We start from the raw sequence: 23,691 nt of genomic DNA, 5'->3' as shown, positions 1-23,691 counted from the left end.
ACCTGAGAATTAGTAATATAATTAATCTTAAAATAACTCTATAGAGGGATAATATTATCTTATTTGAGGACAGTCAAAGAATTCTCCCTAAACACAGAGAAAAACACCTAAAACCATGTCCTTTTCTCTAAGAAGAAATTATTTGTTTTAAAATGTCATTTTTAAGCTGTTCAGCATCTACTGACATTTGCAAGACTTAGCTTAGCAAATCCAAAGTAACAAAACTTATTAGTTTTCATGGCTTTGAAAGCAGCTTAAGTAACAAAAAATTGCCCATTTTTCTCCAAACACTTTTCCATAATCTACACTTCTTGTACTTTGATCTAAGTGAGCAAGACCCTGAGCGGGAACAGAGATTTCTCCATGTGGAAGGTTCAATGATTCATCCTACAGCGAACAGAAGACAGGGAATTGGGGAGTGGAGAGCAGCCCCTTGTGTATATCCCTCGTGAAGAGAAGGGTTCTTGTGCAGAGATGCCTCAGTAGGTGATGGGAACCTTTAAGGACTCCCAGCTCACAACTCCAGACCTGCTGCAGCCAGGCTGCAGACCATCAACTCCCCCAGCTCCACCCTCACTAACTGATCCAACCCACTCAGTGCCCACTCTGGCACCTCACAGCTCCTGCTGCCACCCTGGGGTGCAACACTGCTGGGAGCAAGGCCCACTGGCCTACAAGTACACCTGCAGAGATTGATCCTGGCTTCTGATTTTATATATGTGAATACCTAGTATTGGTTTGGACAACAAAAAAAAGGAAGATGTATTTAAAAGAAAAGAAGGCTGAATCACAGCAGTCAGAGAAAAGACTAAAACATATTTAAGGAAGAAGAAACAGAAGGAGTCACCTCCCAGTGCATATTACCTCAAGGAAGCCTCCTGCAGAGTACATGCCCGGGATAAATATATACCAGTGCACTGTTCCCAGAGGGATGGAATACATAAAAATAAATTCTTGGGCTTTTTTTTAGATCCAGATGTACAGATTCTGTTCAATCTTGCTCATGCATTTGATGACCTCCTGTCAGGAGTCACTACCCAGTGATAGGGACTAGCTTTCAACAAGTGAGGAGGGCCTGGATTAAAAATGATGCAAAAAAACTGTGCCACATCTATTTCTGTTCTTAAAGATGGGGAAAAGCTTATATGAATGCTGTTTGTCACTGCCCAAATCCTTACAGTAAACAGACTCCTATACTCACTGCAGCTAGGGGTTTAAAAGAGATTCAGATTTCAGTTCTTGTTTTGAAATATGAAATTAGACAGCACAAGATGATACAAACACATTCAACAAGGAACATTCATGCTGGCAAAATTAGTGCTAGTGTATTTTGCTAGAAGCCAAGAAAACAGGAACAATGCAGAGTTCTCAATAGAAATAAATAATTTCAAGCTATAAAACAGTGTACTAGCAGCAACTTAAATGGGTGCTAAGGAGTTATGAGGAAAAAAGTGTTTTGAAACAGTAAGCTACTCATGCAAATATGAGATTGCTATGAGGTAGAAGGAGTTGTACACATTCAGGAAAAGAAAATCTCCCGAACCCAAAAGCACTTAGGTTTGGGTCAAGCAATCTATTTTCTCATCATCTGCAGTTTTATTCCAGTAACAAATGTTTTGAGATTGTGTGATGTGTCAGAAAAGGATGGGTTTGGATCCATATACTCAATTTCCCTCCATACAGTGAGTACACGTGTACTCCTGTGAACCCACTGATGTATATGCATCTCTAAGTCCAAGCTGCAGCCTCAGCATGGCCAGAAGGTAGAAGTTTTGGGGTTTCTTTCTTGCAGATTGCAATCCAGACTGCTTTTCACTCAATTCCTTAGTCTCCTTAGAAAGGCAGGCTTGTCCTGTGCCTACAAGCCCATGCAATCAGAATCCAAAGAGCAGTGATACCTGCAAAGGATGTATCATCTTTCCCTTTCCACCTCTTCTCAAAACACCCAAACATCAGCTCTCAAGTGCTGCATGCAACAGATAGGAGTGAAACATCAGCTGTGTCCAAAGCTACTAATCCACACAAAGAATTCTTCAGGGCAGGACTCCTTTTTTTGCTCTCTGTTTGCACAGTGTTTACCACAACGACATCTGTTTCATGGCAAGGCTTGCTCCATTCTTAAAAAACACAAACATTGCTGTAGCAGCAGCAATTTAACTGCATACAGTAATGCTGCACATGGGTGAAACACAAAGAAGCATCAGTTCAACACTGTTAAATACAGCACCTGAAGCAGTGTTAAGCACCAGCTGAATTCACTGGGGTCTGAAATCCACTGTCAATCTCAAGAATCCATTAAGTCACCAATATATCAAAGCCTTCAGTATCTCACTTCAAAATATTCAACTTGAAAACTCACCCACTTGTAAGAGCCAGCAGGTTATGTTTTTATACCCCATGATTGTAATGCCTTTATCATTGCAGCTATTAAAGTATCTCTTTCACAGTGATAAATTACACTAAAACAGAGCAAACACATTTTTAAATGATCTCTCAGCAGCTGTACCTCAGAAATCTTGTGCCAATAAACTTATCTATGCAATAAATATTTCATCTTTCCATTACCAGCAAGCTATAAAATAACATTTAGCACACTACTTACTAGAAGGTAAAACAACATAGTTTCCACACCATTCATATGTCCAGCATATTAAATACTCTAATAGGATGCATAATGTGTCCTTCAAAGCATTTTAATGAAGAGAGAGCTTTGAACTTGTCAAACAACTCCCTTAGCTTTACTTTTCTTACAAGAAATCTAAGAAACCGTCTCTAATGGAAAAGGAAATAAACATATTAATGATGCTACTTTCATAAAAACATGTAGAAGCAGATAATGTGACTAGAAACATTTTCTTTTTCCTTAATGATGAAATCATTTAACTAGAGATCTTTGCTTAAAGATGTGAAAAAGCAAACCCTAGGTAGCTCACGTGCATGGAAACAACATTATTTCTAATCCAGCAGAGTGCTGCCAGAGCAAGTTGGTCTACGTTGTGGTCCCTCTTACTCCAGATCTAGCAAAGATGTTGTTACAAGATGTCTCAAATGACTAATCCAATAAAAGAATGCAAGTGGCCTGGGGAGAGAGATGATGCCTTAGCTCTATCATTGGCTTAGCTATGTGATCCGGGTCAGCTCTGGGTTATACAATCATTAGCTCCAACACAAGGGAAATTGCAGAAGCATTTTAGGAGTGTCCTGTTTTCAGCTAGGGTAGAGTTAGTGTCTTCTCACTACTGTTACAGTGCTGTGTCTTAGATTCCAAGTGAGAATGGTGTTGATAACACACTGATGTTTGGGTTTTTGCTATGGCATGTTTCCGAGTCAAGGATTTCCTTTTCTGCCTCCTAGTCTCATGTTCTGCCAGTGAAGAGGTGCACAAAAGAAAACTGGACATTAGTTGGGCAAGTGATTGGAACTGACCAAAGGAACATTCTATTCCACAGAAGCCATGCCCAGGATATAAACTGGGAGGGTTATCCAGAAGCACAGCAAATCTGGGTTTGAGAGGGGGTCTGGCAGTCAGTGAGTGCTGAGCAACTGCATTGTACATCACCTGTTTGTTTCCTTTTTATTGTCGTTATTATTAATTACCATTATTATTGCATTTTACTTTAGTATCAATTACTAAAGTAAACTGTTTAAAAAAAAAATTAAAAATTTAAAAATTACTAAACTGTTCTTATCTCAACATACAAATTTTACTTCGAGTCTCCTCTCCATTCCACTGGGGTTAAGATGGGGGGAGAGAGAGGAAAGGGTTGAGTGAGCAATTGCTCAGTGCCTAGCTTCCAGCTGTGCTCAAACCATGACAATGAGATAACACATAATGTGAAATCCAACTCTGAAAAAATCCCCAAACTTCTCCTTCTCAATCGAAAGTGAAATAGTAACAGTACAGAGATTTTGCCTCACTGACAGATTATTTTCTTAAGAATACTCTGAACACTGATTAACAAAAGAAGCCTACACTGAGATTCTGCAAATTCTTTACATTTTCTGGCCAAGATTTATAATGGAAAGCAGCATAATAGGAATTTGTCTGAAATTAAAACCAGAAGACAGGGGAAAAGTACCATTACAGTTATTAATACTGGAATGAGTTGCTTTTAAAAAAGTCTAGTATTACAGTTTTACACCAAAAGAAGCAAGTGATTTTCAACACCAAAGGCAAAATTCTGCCACTCTCTTTTGCTAAGTGCCAACACAATAGTTTTCAAACCCAGTCTTTGCATTTAAAAGATTACATTCTCCTTTAGGGCACAAAAACACTTTAACAACATTCCCTTTTGCATAGTGAAATGTCAAAAATATAAAACTCAAATGCATCAAACTGCAATTACTTTAGTATTATAGAGGTTTTTGTAGATACATGAAAATGGCTATAATGCTTTCAGAACCTGCCGCCTAACAATAGTTGAAGAAGTGATCTATGTTTTCCCTTTGCTTTTTTTGTTGCCCAGTGCTCATAAAAAGCCCAGAACAGCATAGTACTATCCTGTAAATTTAGGTTTTATAAATTACAGCACTCTGCTGACATCTAGATCAACACTGACTACAGAATTATTAAAATCAGACATAATTATTTGCTCTCTCAGTTACCCTGCTGCAAAGCTTATTGAAAGCTGGCACTAAAAAACACATTCTTCAGTTAAAAATCAAGTTGCTTCCTAATCTACACAACTCAACAGCTCACACAGTCTTTGCTAGATATTGCAGGACATTAATTAGCTGTAACCTCATCTGATGGTCTTAACTTATAAATTCACTTAATTAACATAAACCAAATTAACAATGATGCTAGAATACACAGTGTAAAATGTCATTTCTTCAAAACTACCAGTGTGACTGGTAGTCTAACTAATATCTTTTTAAATTTTAAATAGTATGATTATTAAGATCTGATTAGACTCATTAAGCATACATTTGTCAGTTTGTGTACACAGAGGAAAAGGTGATTTATTTACCCAAATCTACAAGGACTGTAATCATATCTATGCACGTTCAGAGAGTGTAAAATGATCACACTACTAAAAAAATATTTAAATCTCTAACTGTCAATGTTCTTTTCAGTCCAGAGTACCCCAGAAGAATCTATGAGCCTTGGTGTGTAGCACCTAAAGTACCAATGTTTTGCTGGGCCATGGTACACCACACTGCTATGTGAGCAGATGCCATAGCTTGCTTTTGGAGGAGTTGATAACAGAAAATGAGAGCAACATGGTCTAGTAAATGAAAGAAACACCACAGAATTATCATTTTAATGCATCTACCGCCCCACATAATGCCATTAATAACATTTTTAAAACCCAACAAAACATAATGCTAGGTAGCCACATAGAAAAAGTGTGTAAAATGTGATTAATATTTTCCATTCAAATGTTGAATGCAGAGATGTTAAAACTGTTACCTTCTGATGCATTATACACTAGCAGTCTTCTAAGCAAACAAATGACCGTATTTTAGGCACTAAAGCATGTTTAAACTGACTGTAAAATCCAGTTAAACTATGTGTACAGCTGTCTGTTATCACAAACATAACATTTTGCACCACAGCCTGAGAGGCAAATGCTAACTAATGCTGGGTTTGCCCAGTTCTAAGGCATTCTGTACTTTTTGGCATTCACACGTACCATTCAAAAGACTTTTTCTTTGGTGTGGTTTCAGCTGGCAGTGCAGACTAGGGGAACCAAAAAGAGTGAAACATAAACTAGACTGGTCACCAGAAACACAATACATTTGCCCATTAGAAAGGCAGTCATGTTTTTTAGGACCACACTTGAAAACCTAGGCAATTGGAATTTGCAGAAGTACCAAGATGAAACCTTTCAGTCATTTTTAGTACTTCTCATTAGTTTACATCTAACTAGGGCATCAACAAGCTTTCTAATACAGAACTACTCTGCTTTTCCAGAATTGGAGTTGGTCTATTACAATTCAGTTGTCACAGGTTTTGTGAATTTTTCCTAATTAGGATGCTAGGAACAAGCACTTTATGTTAGAAAGGTGCTCCAGAGTTTTAACAGCTTTTGTAAAAGCTCTGTTCATGCTGCAGACTTCAAGACAACAACCATCAGAAATTATGCTGTCCATAGATAAAATAAATTTTTTTTCAGTAGAAACAGTTAACAACGAATGAGCAGAAATGTCTCCTCCTTCTCCTCCTCTCCAAAATGGATGTGAGCACTCTTACATTAAATGCTGACTTCTTTCCTTGTTACAAAAAAAATTGTGTAAGATTCATGGGAAGTGGATGGACAGGGGAACCAGGTAACACTGTGTATCAATATCCAACTATTACTGAGACAAGTAAGTATAAATTCAAGTTCCATTGACTCTTACATCACTGCTTTACTGGGGCACAGTGAAACACCTACTTTTGGATGTTGTTTTCTGTTAAGACTAAAAGGGAAGCAAAGAACAACTACAACTTACACTGTTTGCTTGTCCACTATCATCTGTTTAGCTCCATTACTGTCATAAGATGAGCAAATAAAACATGTATAGGCAGTTTAACATAAATTCATATAAAAGAGTCAAGATACAAATGAAATGCAAATACTGGTTTTTGATATCCTAGTACCCTTTAACTGCCCTCTCTTAGATTTCTGAACGTTTCTCAGCAAGAACAAAAGAAGTTTTCTTGTTTGAAAAACTGCATTTTCTGCAGTTGCTCTGTATAAGCAACAATAAGTAGAATTTCTGTAGCAGAAAAAACATACAAGGTAAGCCATCATTAATGTAACCCATTAAAATATGTTAAATAATACAAAAGCAGAACAAGTGAAAATTTTAATATAATGTTATACTTACATTATTTAAAACAAAAGTTTCTTCAGTATACTGCTAGTTATAGGCAGCATAGCTATTCATGCATATAAAGATTCAAAATCACAAACACTCTTAAAAAATCAGAATAGTACAGAATAGTAAGTTGCTTTTACTATGGGACAACAAAGAAATGTAAACTCCGAATCACAGGATGAACCTGCTTTTCACATTGTTAATGAACTGCATGCAGCCATAAAAAGCACAGATCAGTTCACTATTACAGAAGTTGTCCACGCATTATGTGTACCTACTTAAAACAAAGGCTGAAAACATCACACTTCTTCCTGTTCTGCTACAGTAACAACCCAAAGGCACTGGCAAGAACTGAACAGATTGTTCAAATGTTGGTGGGTTGTTTGGGGTTTTTTTCCATTTTATTTAAGTCTTCATGGCTTTTATGAAAGATACAAACAAGACTGCATAAGAAAGCATGTGCCATTTGTTTGCTCTAGTCTGCTGATAAGGCTCATGTTTGGGAACTCAGCCAAATGTAATTTCATTTTTTTTTCAATTAAAATTTTCAAATTCTGTGTTATTTGAACCAGGAAATTTAAAATACATAAGATGCCAACTGGCTAAGTTTACACAGTCAGCACTTACTGACTTGGCATTTTAACTGTTCAAACAAAGTCTAACAATGAAGTCATGGAAAAATGCTGGAAAGGCTGAAACATGTCCTTGTTCTAAAGGTTCTAAAGGTGACTTACAAACTAAAAAAGTTAGGCAGCTTGTTTGTTTTTGATAATGTGCTAACAAAGAACTGGAGGAGCTCTGGGAGCTTCTTTCCATTTTCAGTCTACCAATTCTTGTCTCCCATATTTGCATAGAAGCCCTATCAGCCAAACTAGGAGCACCCAGGGCTTCAGAAGAACCAGCCCTGTCTGTAGAGTCTCCATATGTCTTTTAAAAGGCATTACTTTGGTTTTGAAGTAGAATTCCTCTTTCTACAGTATAATTTTTAATTCTTCAATGTCTACACTGTTGTACTACTCGCTCGTTGCTCACTGAGTTTTCCCAGTGGATAAAGCCTTTCTACTTGTGGTGAGCACATAGTATTGGGACATTTTCTATGATCTGACTACAAAGCTGATGAAGATTTGTATTTAAATAAATATGCACTGCCTGTAGTAAAACCTACAAGTGTGAGCTCCAATCAAAACTTCTCCAGTTAGGACTAGCAGGGTAGACTGGAGAGACCTTCTGGTGTGCAGTAATGCATGTAGTCTCTCCCATAGAAGAAATAGCTATAGTCTTCCTCTGATACCAGCAGGTTTTGAAAAAAACAACCCACTTGTGTGTTATTAGCCATGAAATGTCTCTGTTACTGAAAGCATATGATACCAGACCAGTTTCAGAAGGTAACAGGAAAATAACCCATCACAACAGCATGAATCTCACTCCCTTAAAAAGCAACAGAGATTGTAAGGAAGTGGAAAAGGAAAATTAATCATACATTAAAAAGACTGATTTATCTTTCATATAGACAGGGCATAGCAGTCCTTTTTTTCCTCCTCTTACTGTTTTAATTTCCTTCAAGCAAAGGCATTGCTCAATATTACTCCTGTCCTCTGATTCTGACTACACACAAACTAAGGCAGCTGTAATTTTATACTGTTTCTAAATGTGAGGATTCTTTCACATTTTAGCTCCATTTCCTTAAGGTTACGTTCAAATATTGTGAGACAATATTGGGTAATGCGGCAGCAAGCAGACAGTGTTACATCATCATGTGACAGCTATGGGGAGGCTGACACGGCAGAAAAAAGAAGTTATCCAGGAGCATCCTTTCTCACCAAAGCTCTTACACAGATGAAACACCCATCTCCTTTTACTGCTGCAAGGGTCATCTGGCTAGGATTGCATGCCTAGCTCTTACGCAGCAGCTACCTGAGTTGAAGCCCATGCAAAGTGTATTCATCTGAGGGACAGAAGAGGAAAAAACCCTACAAGGTGGATAATAGGAAAAACAGTGATGAGAAAAACCCTGTCTGCACAACAAATTTAAGAGTTTAGGAAACAAGCATAAGAGAAAAGCACTGCTTTTATACTGTGATATAAAGTTTTAGGTGCCAATATTAACCAGTCTGATTTATTCATTAATTCCAATACCAGTTCTCCATGGCGGGAGGAGGGAGAAGGGGGAAGCTGAAAATGTTAGAGAGTTCCAGGTTTCAGTGTTGTTTGGATTTTTCGGTGCTTTAAATTTTGATGCATTTCCATCTAGATAGATTTTTTACCTACAGTCTTGTAAGTAATATAAAAACATATATGTAATATTTGTAAATATTCTAAAAACATAGCAAGTGCATTCTTTAAAGCCTATGTCTAGAATTAGGTTTGCTTCAGGTAAATAAGACTATTTGCTTTATTTTACTTTTCACAAACAGTGATCAGAAAACAGTAAGTCATTCAAGTATTTTTTAAAAATAATTCTCTTAAATCCTGGCATGCAAAGGAAATGGAATTGCCTGTATCTCAGGAAACATTTAGACCACTTTTTCAGTCTCTTTAGTAAAAACCATAGCCAGAAATTTCTCAAACAAGAACATCATAATGTTAAGAAAGAAGAAATCTGGAAAGCACAGAGAAACAGCATGTTAGTCAGTACTTCCTCCACGTTCATGAATTGCAAGCGGCCAATTATAGTAATCCCTAAAACAAAACTTGAAAGAAAGATATCCAAAACTCTGCCAACTTCTCTACCCTCACAAAGCAAATATGAAGACAAGAGAGCCAGACAAGAATGAGCTAGGACACTAGCATACACTGTCTCCAATTCCCACGAGTGCACGAATTTTCTGAACTTGCATGGGCCTGCAGAGAGCATTTGTGTTGTACAGAAGTAGGAAGATTGCATCAAGTTGAGCAAAGCTTTAGCAATTAATACGTAGAAATTATTTCACCAAGAATGCCTAGGGAATTTCCCCAAGTAGACCTTAAATGCATAAATGAGAAGGTATTATCCATTACAAATGGGAAGCTGCTTTGCTTCTCAAAATTAAAAAAACGGAACCAGTATTTCTTGAACCATACACCAGTTCTGCAATAGAAAATGATAAATGCAGCTTAGTGTTTTGCACCTCTGGAACTTTATATTCCTCTTCTGCAAATGTTTCGCCAGAGGCTAAAGAAAACTGTGTACAAGTGTTTCTGTCTAATATGTACCTTCCATTCCAAAAACCCCACATACATGCCCAAGTATCTTTACATGCATGCACATCAGAAGCATTTACCTACAAGGAGCTCAAGGCTAGATGCACAAAAGTATTGGGATATTTAGAAGCTTGAGACACCACTCTCCCATTGTCTACCCTATCCAGGCACTGGTTCTCCCTAATCACTTAATTTTCCAAATAAGACCTATGGAACAGAAGTCATTGTAAGGGATATATGCCTTGATACTGATATGATCTATACCTGTGGGGGCCTGAATATATGTTGTATTGTAAGACCTGTGTGGGTCTGAGTTGCTCCAAACGAGCTGCAGCTGCAGGGTCCTTAGTTGGGCAGCAGCTGTAGCTCGTGAAGGTAACTGAGATAAATAGGGGTGGGTCGAGAGCCCAAGAGGAGCCCCTGAGAAGACAGGAAGGACTGTGATGCAGAGAATGGAGAAGAGCCCCAGCAGAGAGGCAAGAACAACACTGCAGCGAAGATTACAACATATACCAGCCTCAGTGGGACTCTCAAACCAAGTATTTCCAGATGGAAATGTGGGGTTTCCAACTTGGCACATTCTTTGCTGTAGGACTCAATCGAATGAATCCGAGACCCAGACTAGGGTGCACAAGACACCAAGAAAGGTCTCAAAGCATTGACTTGTTGATCCTCGACTGGCATGTGGTACAGAAATGTTCAAATACTTTGTCTGTCTCTTCTGTAGCCGGAACATTAACTCTTCCTGCAGAAAATTACTTAAACTCTAGGAACTCAAGATGAAAGAAAAGGAATCTTTTAAAATCTCCTATTGAAGCTATTGCCATTTCATAAAATATCAATTAACAATATTAGTAAGATAGCTAACAGGTTGAAAATATTTCCACAGTCCGTTGGTATATGTGTTTTACACAAATTACACAAATCAGATCACATATAATGTCCTCAGCATAGAAGGCAGAAAGACCTGAATCCCAAAACAATTAAAAGCACAACAGTTAACACATTTTCTTGGTTAGATGCAGACAAAGCAATGGCAAGGCTTACATGGCTTTGGTTCATAATTCTAGAGAAAAAGAAAAAGCCCACATATAGGGGAACTTTTATCTCTGCGGCTCTTTTTGCGTAAGTTGCAGAAAGTTTTTAAACAAAACCTCAGACATGCAGAGTTCTCAGTTCATAGCACAAATTACACTCAGAAATCATATTCAGCAGCTCTTCAGCTAACTGCAGTACAAAAGCATAACAGGGCAAGACAGTTAAAATTACAGAATCACAGATTATGCCAAGTAGGAAGAGACCCACAGGTACCACTGAGTTCAACTCAGCCCTACAAAGGACATGCCAAGAGTCACACCAGGTGCCTGGGAATTGTCCAAATGGAAATCTCCAAAACAGGAGCCTGTTCTAGTGCCCAAAAACCATCCGGGTGAACAACCTTTTCCTAATATTCAGCCTCGACCTCACCTGACACAACTTCAGGCCATTCCCTTGGGTCATGTCATCAATCACACAGAGATCAGTGCCTGTCCCTCCTCTTCCTGTCACAAGGAAGTTGCAAGCTACAATGAGTTCTCCCCTCAGTCTCCTCCAGGCAGAACAGACCAAGTGATCTCAGTTATTCCTCATCAGGCTTCCCCTCCAGAACCTTCAATATCCTCATGGCCCTCCTCTGGATGTTCTCCAGTAGTTTAATGTCTGATACTGTGGCACCCAGGAGTGCCCCCAGCACTGGAGGTGAGGCTGCCCCAGTGCAGAGCAGAGCAGGACAATCCCTCCCTTGCCCAGCTGCTGATGCTGTCCCTGATGTCCCCAGGACACGCTTGGCCCTCCTGGCTGCCAGGGCACTGCTGGCTCATGTTCAGCTTGCCATGGACCAGAGCCCCAGGGCCCTTTCCATGGCACTGCTGCCCAGCCTCTCATTCCCCAGCCTGTCTGTACATCCAGGGCTGCCCCATGCCAGGTGCAGAACTTGGCACTTCCCTTTGTTAAACTTCATATGGTTTGTGATTGCCCATCTAATTTGTTATGGTCTCTCTGCCCTCAAGGGAGTCAGCAGCTTCTCTACGTTTAGGGTAAGCAGCAAACTTACTATTCCTTTTCATCCTTTGTCCAGGTCATGTATGAAGATGTCAAAGAGCACAGGCCTGATGACAGAGCCCCGTGGAACCCCCAGTGACAGGTCCCCAGTCTGATACCACCCCATGCACTGTAACCCTTTGTGCCCAGCCCATGAGCCAGCTCTCACCCATCCCGTGGCGTGTTTGTCCAGCTGTGAGCTGGACATTTCGTCCAGGATACAGTGGGAGAGCAATGGAAGCTTTAGTAAAATCCAAAAAGATCACACCAATTGGTTTCCCTTGATCAACTTTGTGGATTACCTTGTCATAAAAACAGGAAGACTCAATAAGCAGGATTTTACTCTCATGAAGCTGTGCTGGATGTGACCAAGGACTGCATTGTCTTTCGGTGTTTTTCAACACCTCTCAGAATAAAGTTCTTCAGAACTTCACCAGGCACTGACATCAGACTGACAGGCCTGTGGAAGGGGTCCTCCTCTTGCTCTTCTTTAGAACTGGGACAACGTTTGCCAGCTTCCAGTCAGCTGGGACCTCTTACGATTTCCAAGACTGCTCAAAAATCAATGAGAGGAGCTTCATAATGATATCACCCTGCCCTCTGAGCATTCTTGGATGAATCCTATCAGGCCTCATAGATCTGCAGGGATCCAGCTTGAGCTGGGAGGGTTAGGAGTTGATCATTCTCACACTCATAGTCCTCCAGCTCTATGCACAGACACAGGCAAGCTTTGGTACAGCTGCCTTTGCTGTAGATCCAAGGGAATATCATCTTGGGTTTTATCAGAAGTAAGTAATATATTTGCATTATGTAGCAAAAAAAGAGCACTGCTTCTAATTTCAGGGTTCATAGTTTTAAAGGCATGGCCATTTATACAATGTATCAGTCAGGCTCCCGCTTCTGCAACTTTTAAGGTCACTTTGGTGTAATTTTACTGCTTAATGAGCTTGCTCACTAGAAAATAAAACCCTTGAAGAAAGACATATCAACCCTATTTTTCATATGACTTCTTATCACAAACACAGTTTCATAGCTATTGACTATACAAACAGATATTTGTGTAGTGTATAGGGACAATATTATTTCTCAAAATTGGCAACTATCCCAGACAGTAAATTTAAAACAAAGCCTTTATAATGCAAGAACACCAAACAGTTCATATTTTCATCTGAACTTTACAGATTGGCATTGAAAAGCTGTACCTTCTTAATAGTACCCTTTAAGAGTAATAAACCAGCAATATGGAGCACAAAACATTACTCTCGGTTTTTGTCTAGTTTGCTGTCTGGTAACAGAAACAACAAAAACCACACAACTCATACAACTCTGTTCCTGTCATGGCCATGTACACTCAAGAGACCCCTCTCTGAAGCCCCTGCCATATTCCTATGACTACTATGTGCCATGGATGGTACTGCGAACACAGTGATAGCGCAGAGGTGCTGGAGCACTAACAGCTGCATGCAGGGGAGCTGGACATTTCTCCAGTCCGCTCCAGGACAGTGCCTAGACAAAATCAACTCTACATACTTCATGCTCATGCACTGCCCTAGTTATTTATATGAACCTTCAGCAGTTCAGCAAAGTACAATTTACCAGTAAGCGTAAATTCAAATAGAACTACAAAAGAAATAAGGATGGTTTCAGCAAATATCTTATTCTTCCCAGTCCTCTCTTCAAAGGCTTGTTTCCAAAAATACTTCAGTGAGGACCTCCACATAACCTTAAAGCCTGAGGATATTTTATTTAAATAGTATATACAGTATGCTGGATTTTCCCATCTAATACAAGTATCTGCCCCTTTATTTTTTCCAGAAGCTTACAGATAATCCTATAAATCCTCACTTTAACATGCTCTGCTCCCAAATATGAGGCATTGCCAAGGCCACTCATCTCTCCAAATCTAAAATATTTGAAAGCTGTTATCAAAACACAATACCACAGCAGCTAGCAAAGAAAATCCTCAAATGCTAACCTTCACACCTCTCTTTCCTCTTCAAAGTAAAATTAAGATTGTTCAAGTTTACACTCACAATTTTTGATATTTGACAGCATAATGGAAATCAGACTTTCATACATACAATTTTTATGAAAAGTTTATTTTCTTAAATAACAACAAATTGTGCACTTTGTAGCAAATCTCTTTCCTCAGATGTTCCCAGCTATGCATACCTCTAGACAGCTGTCTTTCTACTCTGTTGAAAAAACTTTTCCAACTCTTTTTACCAAACTTAGTGTACTGTTTTAGATGCAAAACTCCTGGAAATTTCATGTAAAGATAAAAAGACTGATTTGCTCTGGGTGACAATTCACTTGGGATTTAATCTCCAAACTAATTTTCTACAAAACTCATGCATTTTCTTGGGTAACTTATGGATAACCATTTCTGCAGAGCATATGTGATGCTTTACTGGCCTTGGTGTTACAATTGAAAGGCCCACACCCTCCTGAACTTTGAGTTGAAAACTACAGGTAAGGAAGATAAAAAAAAAAAATAATGATGGACTTACCTACTTGCAATGGTAAAGAATGCATGACTATCGATAACTTAACAGCAGCATCTCCTCATATACAGTACTTCAAACTTCTGTTTCTCTGGACACGTGTCATTAGTTATACAGCAGATTTTCTTTCATTTTTGAATTTCTTTCTTTCTGACAGGTCACAAAGTACCTTACAACTAACAATCTGAACCTGGGCAGCGTGTTTCAGCTAGAAAGATGCTGAAAGGATAACAGGCGACCAGCATCCGTTCATGATAATAAGGGTGAAGGTTGAACAACTAAGAACACTATAGCTGACCATTACTATTTCACAAACACCACAGGACACTTGGCTGAACAAAGATGCCCCAGCAGCCTTAAACACTTCATCAGACTGATGCTGCAAAACACACACTTCCATGTGCACCTTGAACAGAGTGGTCAATCAGAGGAGTACCTGCATCATCATATTACTTCATATTCAGTACCTAATAGAAAAAGATTCAAGATACCTCACATACCTCAGAGTAATAGATGTTTGCATACCACTTAATTTCCAGCTTGTAAACAAGCCAAATAATTTTTAATATACAGGCAGTTTAGTTCAACGTGGTTACTTTGAGAGATATGCAGCCGAACACAGCAACTACTGATCAACAAAACTCCCAACTATGTTTAGGCCTTTGGCACATAATAAAAGTTCTCGTTGATGTGTTTTTTATATTTCTAGAGAGAGTTTACCTAAGCAAACACAGGAAGATTGAACACAAAGCCAGCAAGGCAGACACAAGGCAAATTTAGGCACTGGTTCCTGTATCGGTTGCATGTCACTGATACATAAAAGTTAAATTGTTTCAGAAAACACAAAAGGGTCTTACCTTTCTGCACATGGATGATGTCTGGAAAGTTGGCCAAATGCCCCTGATACAACGCTAACAAATCCATCACAGGATCTAGGTCCTGCCGGGGCTGATCTGCAAAGAGGTCCCCAATGGCATCATAGGCTTCTGCAGTGAAGGCTATGGCTTGGTTGAGGCCAGCTGAAAAGGCTTGCTGGTCCAGCTCAAATGCCTGACTGAGGCACTTGAAGGAGTGCCCCACCTTCTGGTATTCCTTCTTGAAACCAGTGACTTGTTTGCGGGCAAACTCGTTGGCCGTGTGATTAAGTTGCAGGGCACTCTCATCCATCTTCTTGGTGAAGGCTTTGAAGCCATCCACCTGGCTTTCTACCTCCTGCAAGTCCAGGCTGGCCCCAGGGCCTGTGGGGACACTGATGGTCAGAAAAAAGTTGGCACCCACCATCTCATCCTTTTCAGCCTTGCGCTTGCCTTGTTTCCAGGCCTTCTCATCCGTGCTGGGACAGGTAAGGAAGTGCTGGAAGGCATCACACTGAGCGAGCACAGGGTGGCTGCACATGTGGTCCATCCACCAGGCCAGGCCTTTGCGACGTTTGGAGATGAAGTCCTCCTCAAAGCGGCCAGTGGCCTGCTTCTCTGGCAAGTGTGGCACGGAGATGACAGGGAACTTCTCAGCCAGGCGCCCATAGAGCCAGTCAAAGTGCTTGTAGCGGCGGTGCACCTGCTGCCCGGTATGGCTGGGCACCAGCTTGTAGGCGATGTAGCTCTTCATGCCCTTGAATTTGGTCTGTTTGGTGGGGTCCTCGATGGAGCACTGGAAGGGGTACGGGTTCTCCTGCCACTCCGGGCCCCTGGGGCCCAGCACTACGCATAGCTTGTCCCCGTCCTTCACGAAGCCCGACGCCTCGCCCAGCACGAAGGCCTCTCCGCCGGACTTGACGAAGGTGGAGAAGCGATTGAGATTGCGGCTCACCGTGGCCGAGCTCTTGGCGGCGCCGCCGCCGCCGGGGGGGTGCGGGTGTCCCGGTGGGTGCCCCGCGCCGCGGGGGCCCAGGGATGGCTCGGAGCGGGTAGACAGGCGGTACCGGCCCGGGGCGCCGCCGCCCGCCACCTCGTAGTCGGGGTAGGAGCTGCCCAGGGCGCCCGGCTCGTCGGCCACCGTGGAGCTGTCGTCCCAGTCGTCGTCCCAGTCGTCATCGCTGCCCTGGCTGGGCTGGTAGGAGCCGCCGTAGGGCGGAAAGGGATACCCGGCGGGGGGCGGCGGGAAGGTCTCGGGCGGGGGCTGCTGCGCCGCCGGCTTGAAGGCGGCGGGGGGCGGCAGCGGCTCGAATCCGCCGACGGGGACGTTTGCGTAGCGGGCGGGCGGCGGCGGCTCGGCGGCGGGGGCGCGGATCACCTGCACGTAAGAAGCGGGGAAGAGCCCGCGGTCCCCGCGGCTGTTGACGCCCTCCAGCCACCCCTCGATGTCCTGCTCGCTGCACAGGCTCAGCACCTCGTGCTCCCGCAGCGAGATCTCACCCGGGTTCTCCGACCTGAAGTCGTACAGCGCCCGCGCCCTCAGCGCCATCGCCGCCCACCGGGGCGCTCCCTGCGCCGCCGCCCCTCACCGCGTCGCGCTGGTGGGGCTGCCGCAAAGAGTGCCGCCGCTCTCGGGCTCCTCGTCCCGTCGGCGGCCTGCCCGGTGCCGCTCCCGGAGCCGGCGGCGGGCGCGGGGCCGGGCCGGGCCGTCCCACGTCGCCAGTTGCGCTAATCCAGAGCCGAGCGGCAGGGCGGAGCAGCCGAGCGCGGAGCAGCCGAGCGCAGAACGGCCGCCCCCATCGATGGCACCCCCCCCCCCCACCTCTCCCCTCCGTACGCCCCCTGCCGGCCGCGGGCCCGGGGGGCCGCGCCCAGCGCCCCCGGGCCCGCAGTGTCCCGGCCTCGCCGGGCCTGCGCCGCTCGGCCGCCGCCAGCGTCTCCCGGTCCCTCGAAGGCGCGTCAGCGCTCCCCCGCGTCCGGCCGGGAAGCCTCCCGAGCCCCCGCGTCTTGTCCCCGCGCTCCGGTGCGGGAGCCGCGCCAGGCGGGTGCTGAGGGGCCGCGCCGGTGCTGCTGGCGCTCCTCCGTCTGCCTGCTGCGGCCAGAGAAAAAGAATGTCAGGGTGCGTTTTGCTGGTGGATAACGCGTATTTTAGCCTTCGCAGAAAATGTAGTCATGCCACTGATGTTGGTTTTCTGCGGAACAGACTCAGTCCGGTCGAGGTGCTTTTTTTCCCTGCGTGATTATTTCCCCACCTGTTGCTCCTGTGTTGTCTAGTCATATGGATCCCATCCCGTTAATCATCTTTTACCTCTCTCTGGATCCCTAGGTAGAAGTTTATCTCAAAATTTCTACCTGTTCACAAGCAATTAGAAGGAAGTGTTTCAGAGGAGATGTGACAAGTCCCCAGTTGTCTTTCTAGTCCCCAGTTCTTCATGTTTTCCCAGTAGCATCCAGGTATACTGCTTATTTCTCTGCCATAGTTTAGAGAGTATGTTACTTCGTAGATTTGTGTGGAATAATTTGTCTTCACCTGGAAGCAATTCACTGGAATGCTACAAGACCCATGGTTTCCTTTCACTGCTGGTTTTAGTGTTTGGTACCTGGGGTTTGCTTTTTACACTTCTTCAGACCTTCATTTTCTCCACAGTTAGTTCACATATCATCACAGTACTTTCCTGTTACTGTTGCTCAGTTTGTCTACTCTATTTTTTTTTAATATGTCAGCTCACCCCAGTCTATGCATGTTAGCCCCAAACTCCTTTAATGCTTAAACCTGGAGGTCTGTTTTAATTACTGAGTACAATGACCAAAGAAACATGTAACTCACCACACAACCAGCTCCTCAGTAGCCAGCCCTGTGGAACACTTTTGTGTTGCAGCAAGTTTACAGAGAGCAATTCTGAGTATCTGCAGCAGTGCTAAGGTGAGAAGCATCAGCTGTCTCCTGAGAGAGAGCTGGCAGCTGGTAGAAACACCCTGACCTGGCCTGGTCATCATCACTCACCGCTGACCAGCAGGCCTGAGGGGATCCTCAAACCCTGCATGAGGACCTGTTAGTGCTCCTAGAACCACCACAGCTCTCTTTCCATCGGTCAGTATCTGCCTCTGCGACTGATGCACCGTCAGCGTCTGCCTTTCACACAGGTCTGGTTCTCTTCTGCTAGACACAGAGCTAGCCATGGCAGCTGGCCCACAGCCACCATGCTGCTGTCCGCCCGCCGCCCAACTTACAGCAAGGACTAAAACCCCGACAGGAGATACATGTGGATCACTTTGACCTTGGCTTTAGATTTCATCCCAAATTCTGACTGCTGCAGATCAAGGTAAGGGACTGGGATTTTGCATTCCTTCCAAAGTTACTGCTAACATTGATCTGGGAAATCTTATGCATTCATGTGAATCCACAGGTTAAACTACAGAGGAATAGTCCTTGATTTGCCTTCTCTATACTACTTATGCATTATATGTATATTTGAGTGCACCTGATCCAGCTGCTTTCCTAAACTTTTCATTCCAATTCATCTGAATTTCAATGTTCTTAATGATTAATGTTGTTTTCTCTGAATAGATAAAAAAATATTTTTTGTCACGTAACAGTACTAGACAGATGCTGAACAGCTTGATTTGTTTTAAACAGATATTTAAGATTTACTCTCATTGGAGAATGTGGAGTGACAAACGGATGCCTTGCACAAGTGCAAAGCTGGTTCAGGAATGGGATTTTCCTACTCCAAGCGGTCCTGCTGACTGTTCCTGTCAGGCTGTGGCTGTTACAGCCAGGGCAGGACAAAGGGACAACTTTGAGCTGGGCATCTCTCTTACTTCCTGGGGTCTGGTGGACGTGGCAGCTGTCCTGCTTCCTCGTGCTCCTCTCAGTGCTTTTGGCCTGATTTATCCCTAGTAAGTATTGGCTTGATGTTTGCATCTCAAAGGAACAGAAGCAAAGGTGTCAAGTCCAACAGGGACAAAAACTGCTACCAGGAGAATTTGAAGGTGTAAGATCTATAAAGCTAATGAAAGTAGTATTTCTTAGTTACTCAGGTTAAATTTTTAAAGTAGTTATTCTTTAACATCTTTCAGTTTTATCTGAACACTTTAATAAAAAAATTAAGTTATGTGACATTGAGTCATGGTTTTTCCAGCATTAATGTTTTTAATAAGGCAAAAATACGAAAGGAAAATGTGTGCTATGTTATTTTCCTAGTAATCAAAACTGTGAAAAGAATTTGGAACAATAAAAAGGTTACAAATGACGTTTTCCATAGTTTCCCACCTGTGAGCCAATTCTGATTACCACAGTGCTAAAGCACTCTGTTGTGCATATTATAAATAACATCTTAAAACCATCACTTATTATTTTCAAGACAACTGACCTGCAAAATTAGAAGCCATTCTAACAAACATTTTTAAATGTTTAAAAAAACCAAAACAACAGCTTTCAAAGTCCTCAATAAGCATCTGCAGTGCCAAGTAGAAGAGCTGGATTTACTGAGCTTTTCTCTTGATGTTTGGGCTAGGAGAGACAACGGTTTCAAAGTAAGAATGGTACATAGTGACTTAGAGCATTTTAGCTGCACAAAGCAAGTATCTCAGTGCTTTGCTTGGTCAGGAATTTCTACCATCTTCATTGGGAATTGAATTTTCAGAGGCAAAGTGAATGTTATTATAAAGACTAATAACTTGTAATTCAGTGAAAATGTCTATTATTTACTGTGTTCCAAGGGACCTGTAATTTGAGGCAGTAAAGCTAAAAGCCAGACTAAAACCAAATGGTTAGCATGTATATGGGGTATCTCATTGTATGTGAGTTAGTTGTCTCAAGACACCATTAATATGTGCTAAAAGAGATATTTGAAAGCAGCATGATTTTTTTGCTGATCAAGTACAGAAAATTAGCGTAAAAAATTTGGAAACATTTAAACATTTTTGAAAAAAGTATGGTTTTGATCTATCTTTAATTAAGAAAATATGAATGAAGAGAGGCTCTGAACTCAAATGTAATGGAACCTCATATTGCCCTGTGTAACTTCTCATTGAAGGTGTCAAATCTTTCCATCTTTATTTTGTTACTATTCCTTTATGCTATTACCTTGCTGCTTTAGTAAGAAAAGCAAAATGAATTTTCATGAGAGAAGATGAAACTTTGGTGGCACTAAGCCTTTTCTTTATGATGGTACTCCTCTGTGGACCCTGGAAAAATGTTTTTGTGGACATTGAGCAATGCTATAATAGGAAATACACTGAATAGTGCTTCGTGCAAGGAAATGGCTACAAATAGGTTGGTTTTCATCCACATAATTTCTAGGAGCAAGTTTGATTAAATGCTTACACAGTATATGTTATTTTTTGGGGGGATTTTGCTATTTGTGGTAAATCTGTAGCTGGTGTTACTACCTCATCATAACTAGAGCTGAGTTTAATTTTTGGGAAACCATACAGATTGATAATAAATTTCACTTAGTAGGGGAATAAACTGTTTTGCTTCCATTTTTATGTAATCTCTGATAGGGATGTCACAGTTTGGGTGCCTGTCAGGGCTGCCACTAGAGGGCACAAAATGATTTTAAACACAAAGTTGTTTCAACATTTCACTTGCTAAACGTAAAAAGCTAAAGGCAAGTAAAGACTTTGAACTATCAAATCAGTAAAGAAAGGGCTATAGATTTGAAAAAACATGTTATTCTAGTGGTATTTTTTCAGTTTCTGAAAGATGGAATATGATTTTATTTTTATTGTTTTAAAAAATCTTACTTGAAAACATAAAACTGAGAAATGAAAACGCTTCATAGTGTTCTATAAACTGAAATTTAGGAGAAGATGCAGTGAGATATAGAAGGAAACAAGATATTTTTCAATCACAAGCATGAATTAAACAAAAGTTACATTGCTTTTTTTCAAACTATATTCTGTAACTTTAGAGATAATTGATCAGAAACACTGAGGCTTTTGCTTGGCCTTTGCAATATGTATCAGCTATCTCAGCCCCAGTCTGTGTAATAGGTGGCTGCTACTCTGTCATTCTCCACTCTCCATTTAATATTCCTTGAAATGTGTGTCTGTCTCCATTTCCTGTCTGAAGGGATAATGCTTCAAACCATCTAAGGATGCTGTCAGGATAAATCCTTTATTTATGCAGTTCTTCCATGCTGTGGCAGGGGTGGTATGTGCTCGGTTGACATTCTGAGGGTGCTGAGTCTCTCATGGTTATGGGCAAATGGGTCCATGCCAACTGCCAGTCCCTGGGCCTGCACACAGGCAGAATTACCTGCTGAGTAAAGACTGAGACAGCAAAAGAGGATGAATGAGCCTGTTGTACTTTGTCCTGAGCTACCTAAGTCCTTGAAGGATTATCTCAGTCTTACATTTATCAATCTAATACCTTTAGTAATAACAAATACTTGATAAAAAGCAAAACTGAGAGCTAAGTGGGTAGCTGATGTTGAGGCCAGCATTATATCCGTGTACCATATAAACATGGCATGAAAGTAAAGTTTTCCCAGCAATAAACCCATTTTATAGGATGAATAAGTCATAGTATAGTAAGAATAAAGAATTGAGCACTCATTAATTTCCTGCATGCATATTTCCCTGTCTTCACCCAGAACAGAGAAATTGCAGAGAAGACCTCCTTAGCAGGGTCTGTGGTTATGTTAATGCTGAGGTTTACCATGGGAAAATAAATACTGATGGGCTCTAAAAATCCACAGGACTTGAGCTGAAGTTGCTCTGGTCAGTGCCGAAAGGTGCCTGGCAGAGGCTGGTTGCCCACTGAGGGACTAGCCGCTGGCAGCTCCTCAGTTGTATATGTCAATGGGTCAGGTTAGATGAGGCTTGAGACTACTTTATGAATTTTTACTGTCTGTCATTGAATTTTATGTCATTTATTTTTAAGTAATTGAGTGACTTCTTGGTCTCAGCCTGGAAACCAGGACAAGTGCTCACTAGCTTAGGCAACAAACCAGTTTTGGTGGCATTTTGACCATCAAAGTATCTTATATTTTCTCAGAGCTTGTGTTTAAGCTGATACAGTGCATTCTGTACCAGGAGATAGTGGCATTTCCATTAAGGCTAATTAATATTTGGGTATTTATGGGATATTTTTTCTCTTCAAGGAGAAAAATTTTGTTCATGTTGTTGCTTGAGGACATGGACTACTTGAAGGATGGCAAGGAGTTACTCATTTGTCTGTGTCAGCTCAAGACATGGAGAGTTCTGAGAAGCTGAGTGACTCAAAATGACACTACACAGAGTTTTAGCTTCCATGTTTTGCTGGTCTTTTGGAGAACATAGAGGTCTGCAAATATTGAAGTGGTGGAGAAGGTTCTTGCTGTGCTTGCTTAGGGCCATGTATTTGTGAGAGCGAATGACAATTCCCTATCACAGGTGGTGTAACCTGGTGCTTCCTTGTTTTGAACATTTGCTTTAGGATGGAGTTCAATGCAGAGATGTATAGGGGATCCCATACCATTAGTAAAATTGTAAGAGATTATAATTTCCTAAGAGAAACAGTATCAGAACCTGTCTCTGGTTGTTCTGTATGCATTTAGAGTGTTTATTGCTACCCATAAATGCAAACTGTGCTCATCTAAGCAGAATTATCCAAATCTAAAATACATTTTTATAAAAGGGCAAGTGAAAGTAGAAATGGAAAAAATAAGGAGTTGGTAGCAATATCAATTGATACAAGAGAAGGCTCAAAATATATTAAAAATTATATGGTCAGTGGGAGGTCAGAACATATTCAATTAGCAACAGAATCCTGGCAATAGTTTAAAGAGTAGGACATGAAGATGGCAAAATTACCAATGATGATACATGTATCCATAAGGTACAAAGGTATTAAATATATACAAAGTTATTAGATACGTATTTCTGCTCTATGTGGAAAGATTATGCTTACAGTTTTTCATGTTGATAAATTAATTTGTGTTCTATTAGTAGCTAATAAGACTATTTAGTAGAAGGTGCTATGCTTTTGTATCTTTGTAACTCATAAAAACAGGGTAATAGAAAGACTGTCCCAAAAGCTCTCCGGAGTATTACTTTTTGTTTTAAGATAAAATTACCACTGAACAAATCTCAGGGGACTAGGGAAAACCTGCTCTTTGTAGACTATGATGATTATTAACATTTTAATAACTGATGGAGGGGTGTGATGAGCTTTCCATCAACTGAAGTCTTGAAATAAAGATTTGATCTCTTACTTAAATACGTGTTCTTTTTCAAACATATTATGTGCTGGCTTAGTGAGGAAGTTATCAAATGAG

At 41.4% G+C, this 23,691-nt stretch overlaps 1 protein-coding gene across 4 annotated transcripts in view; it reads right to left on the bottom strand.

Annotated features, from left to right (window-relative positions):
• The window catches only part of SNX18 (sorting nexin 18), a 211,659-nt gene extending 194,428 nt beyond the window's left edge, over positions 1-17,231 (bottom strand). For 3 of the 4 annotated variants that reach the window (XR_012578305.1, XR_012578304.1, XM_074533667.1), the window contains exon 1: positions 15,428-17,231. Coding sequence is in view for 2 of the 4 variants with exons in the window: in XM_074533667.1 (XP_074389768.1) it covers positions 15,428-16,973 (1,546 nt within the window). In the remaining 2 variants the exon portion in view is untranslated. The remainder of the gene's footprint in view (positions 1-15,427) is intronic. The other variant, XM_005490658.4, reaches the window with a different exon arrangement.
• Positions 17,232-23,691: the final 6,460 nt, after the last annotated feature.

Source organism: Zonotrichia albicollis, chromosome Z (genome assembly GCF_047830755.1).
Source record: "Zonotrichia albicollis isolate bZonAlb1 chromosome Z, bZonAlb1.hap1, whole genome shotgun sequence".
Lineage (NCBI taxonomy): Eukaryota > Metazoa > Chordata > Aves > Passeriformes > Passerellidae > Zonotrichia > Zonotrichia albicollis.
This window is presented reverse-complemented; position numbering and strand designations above follow the sequence as displayed.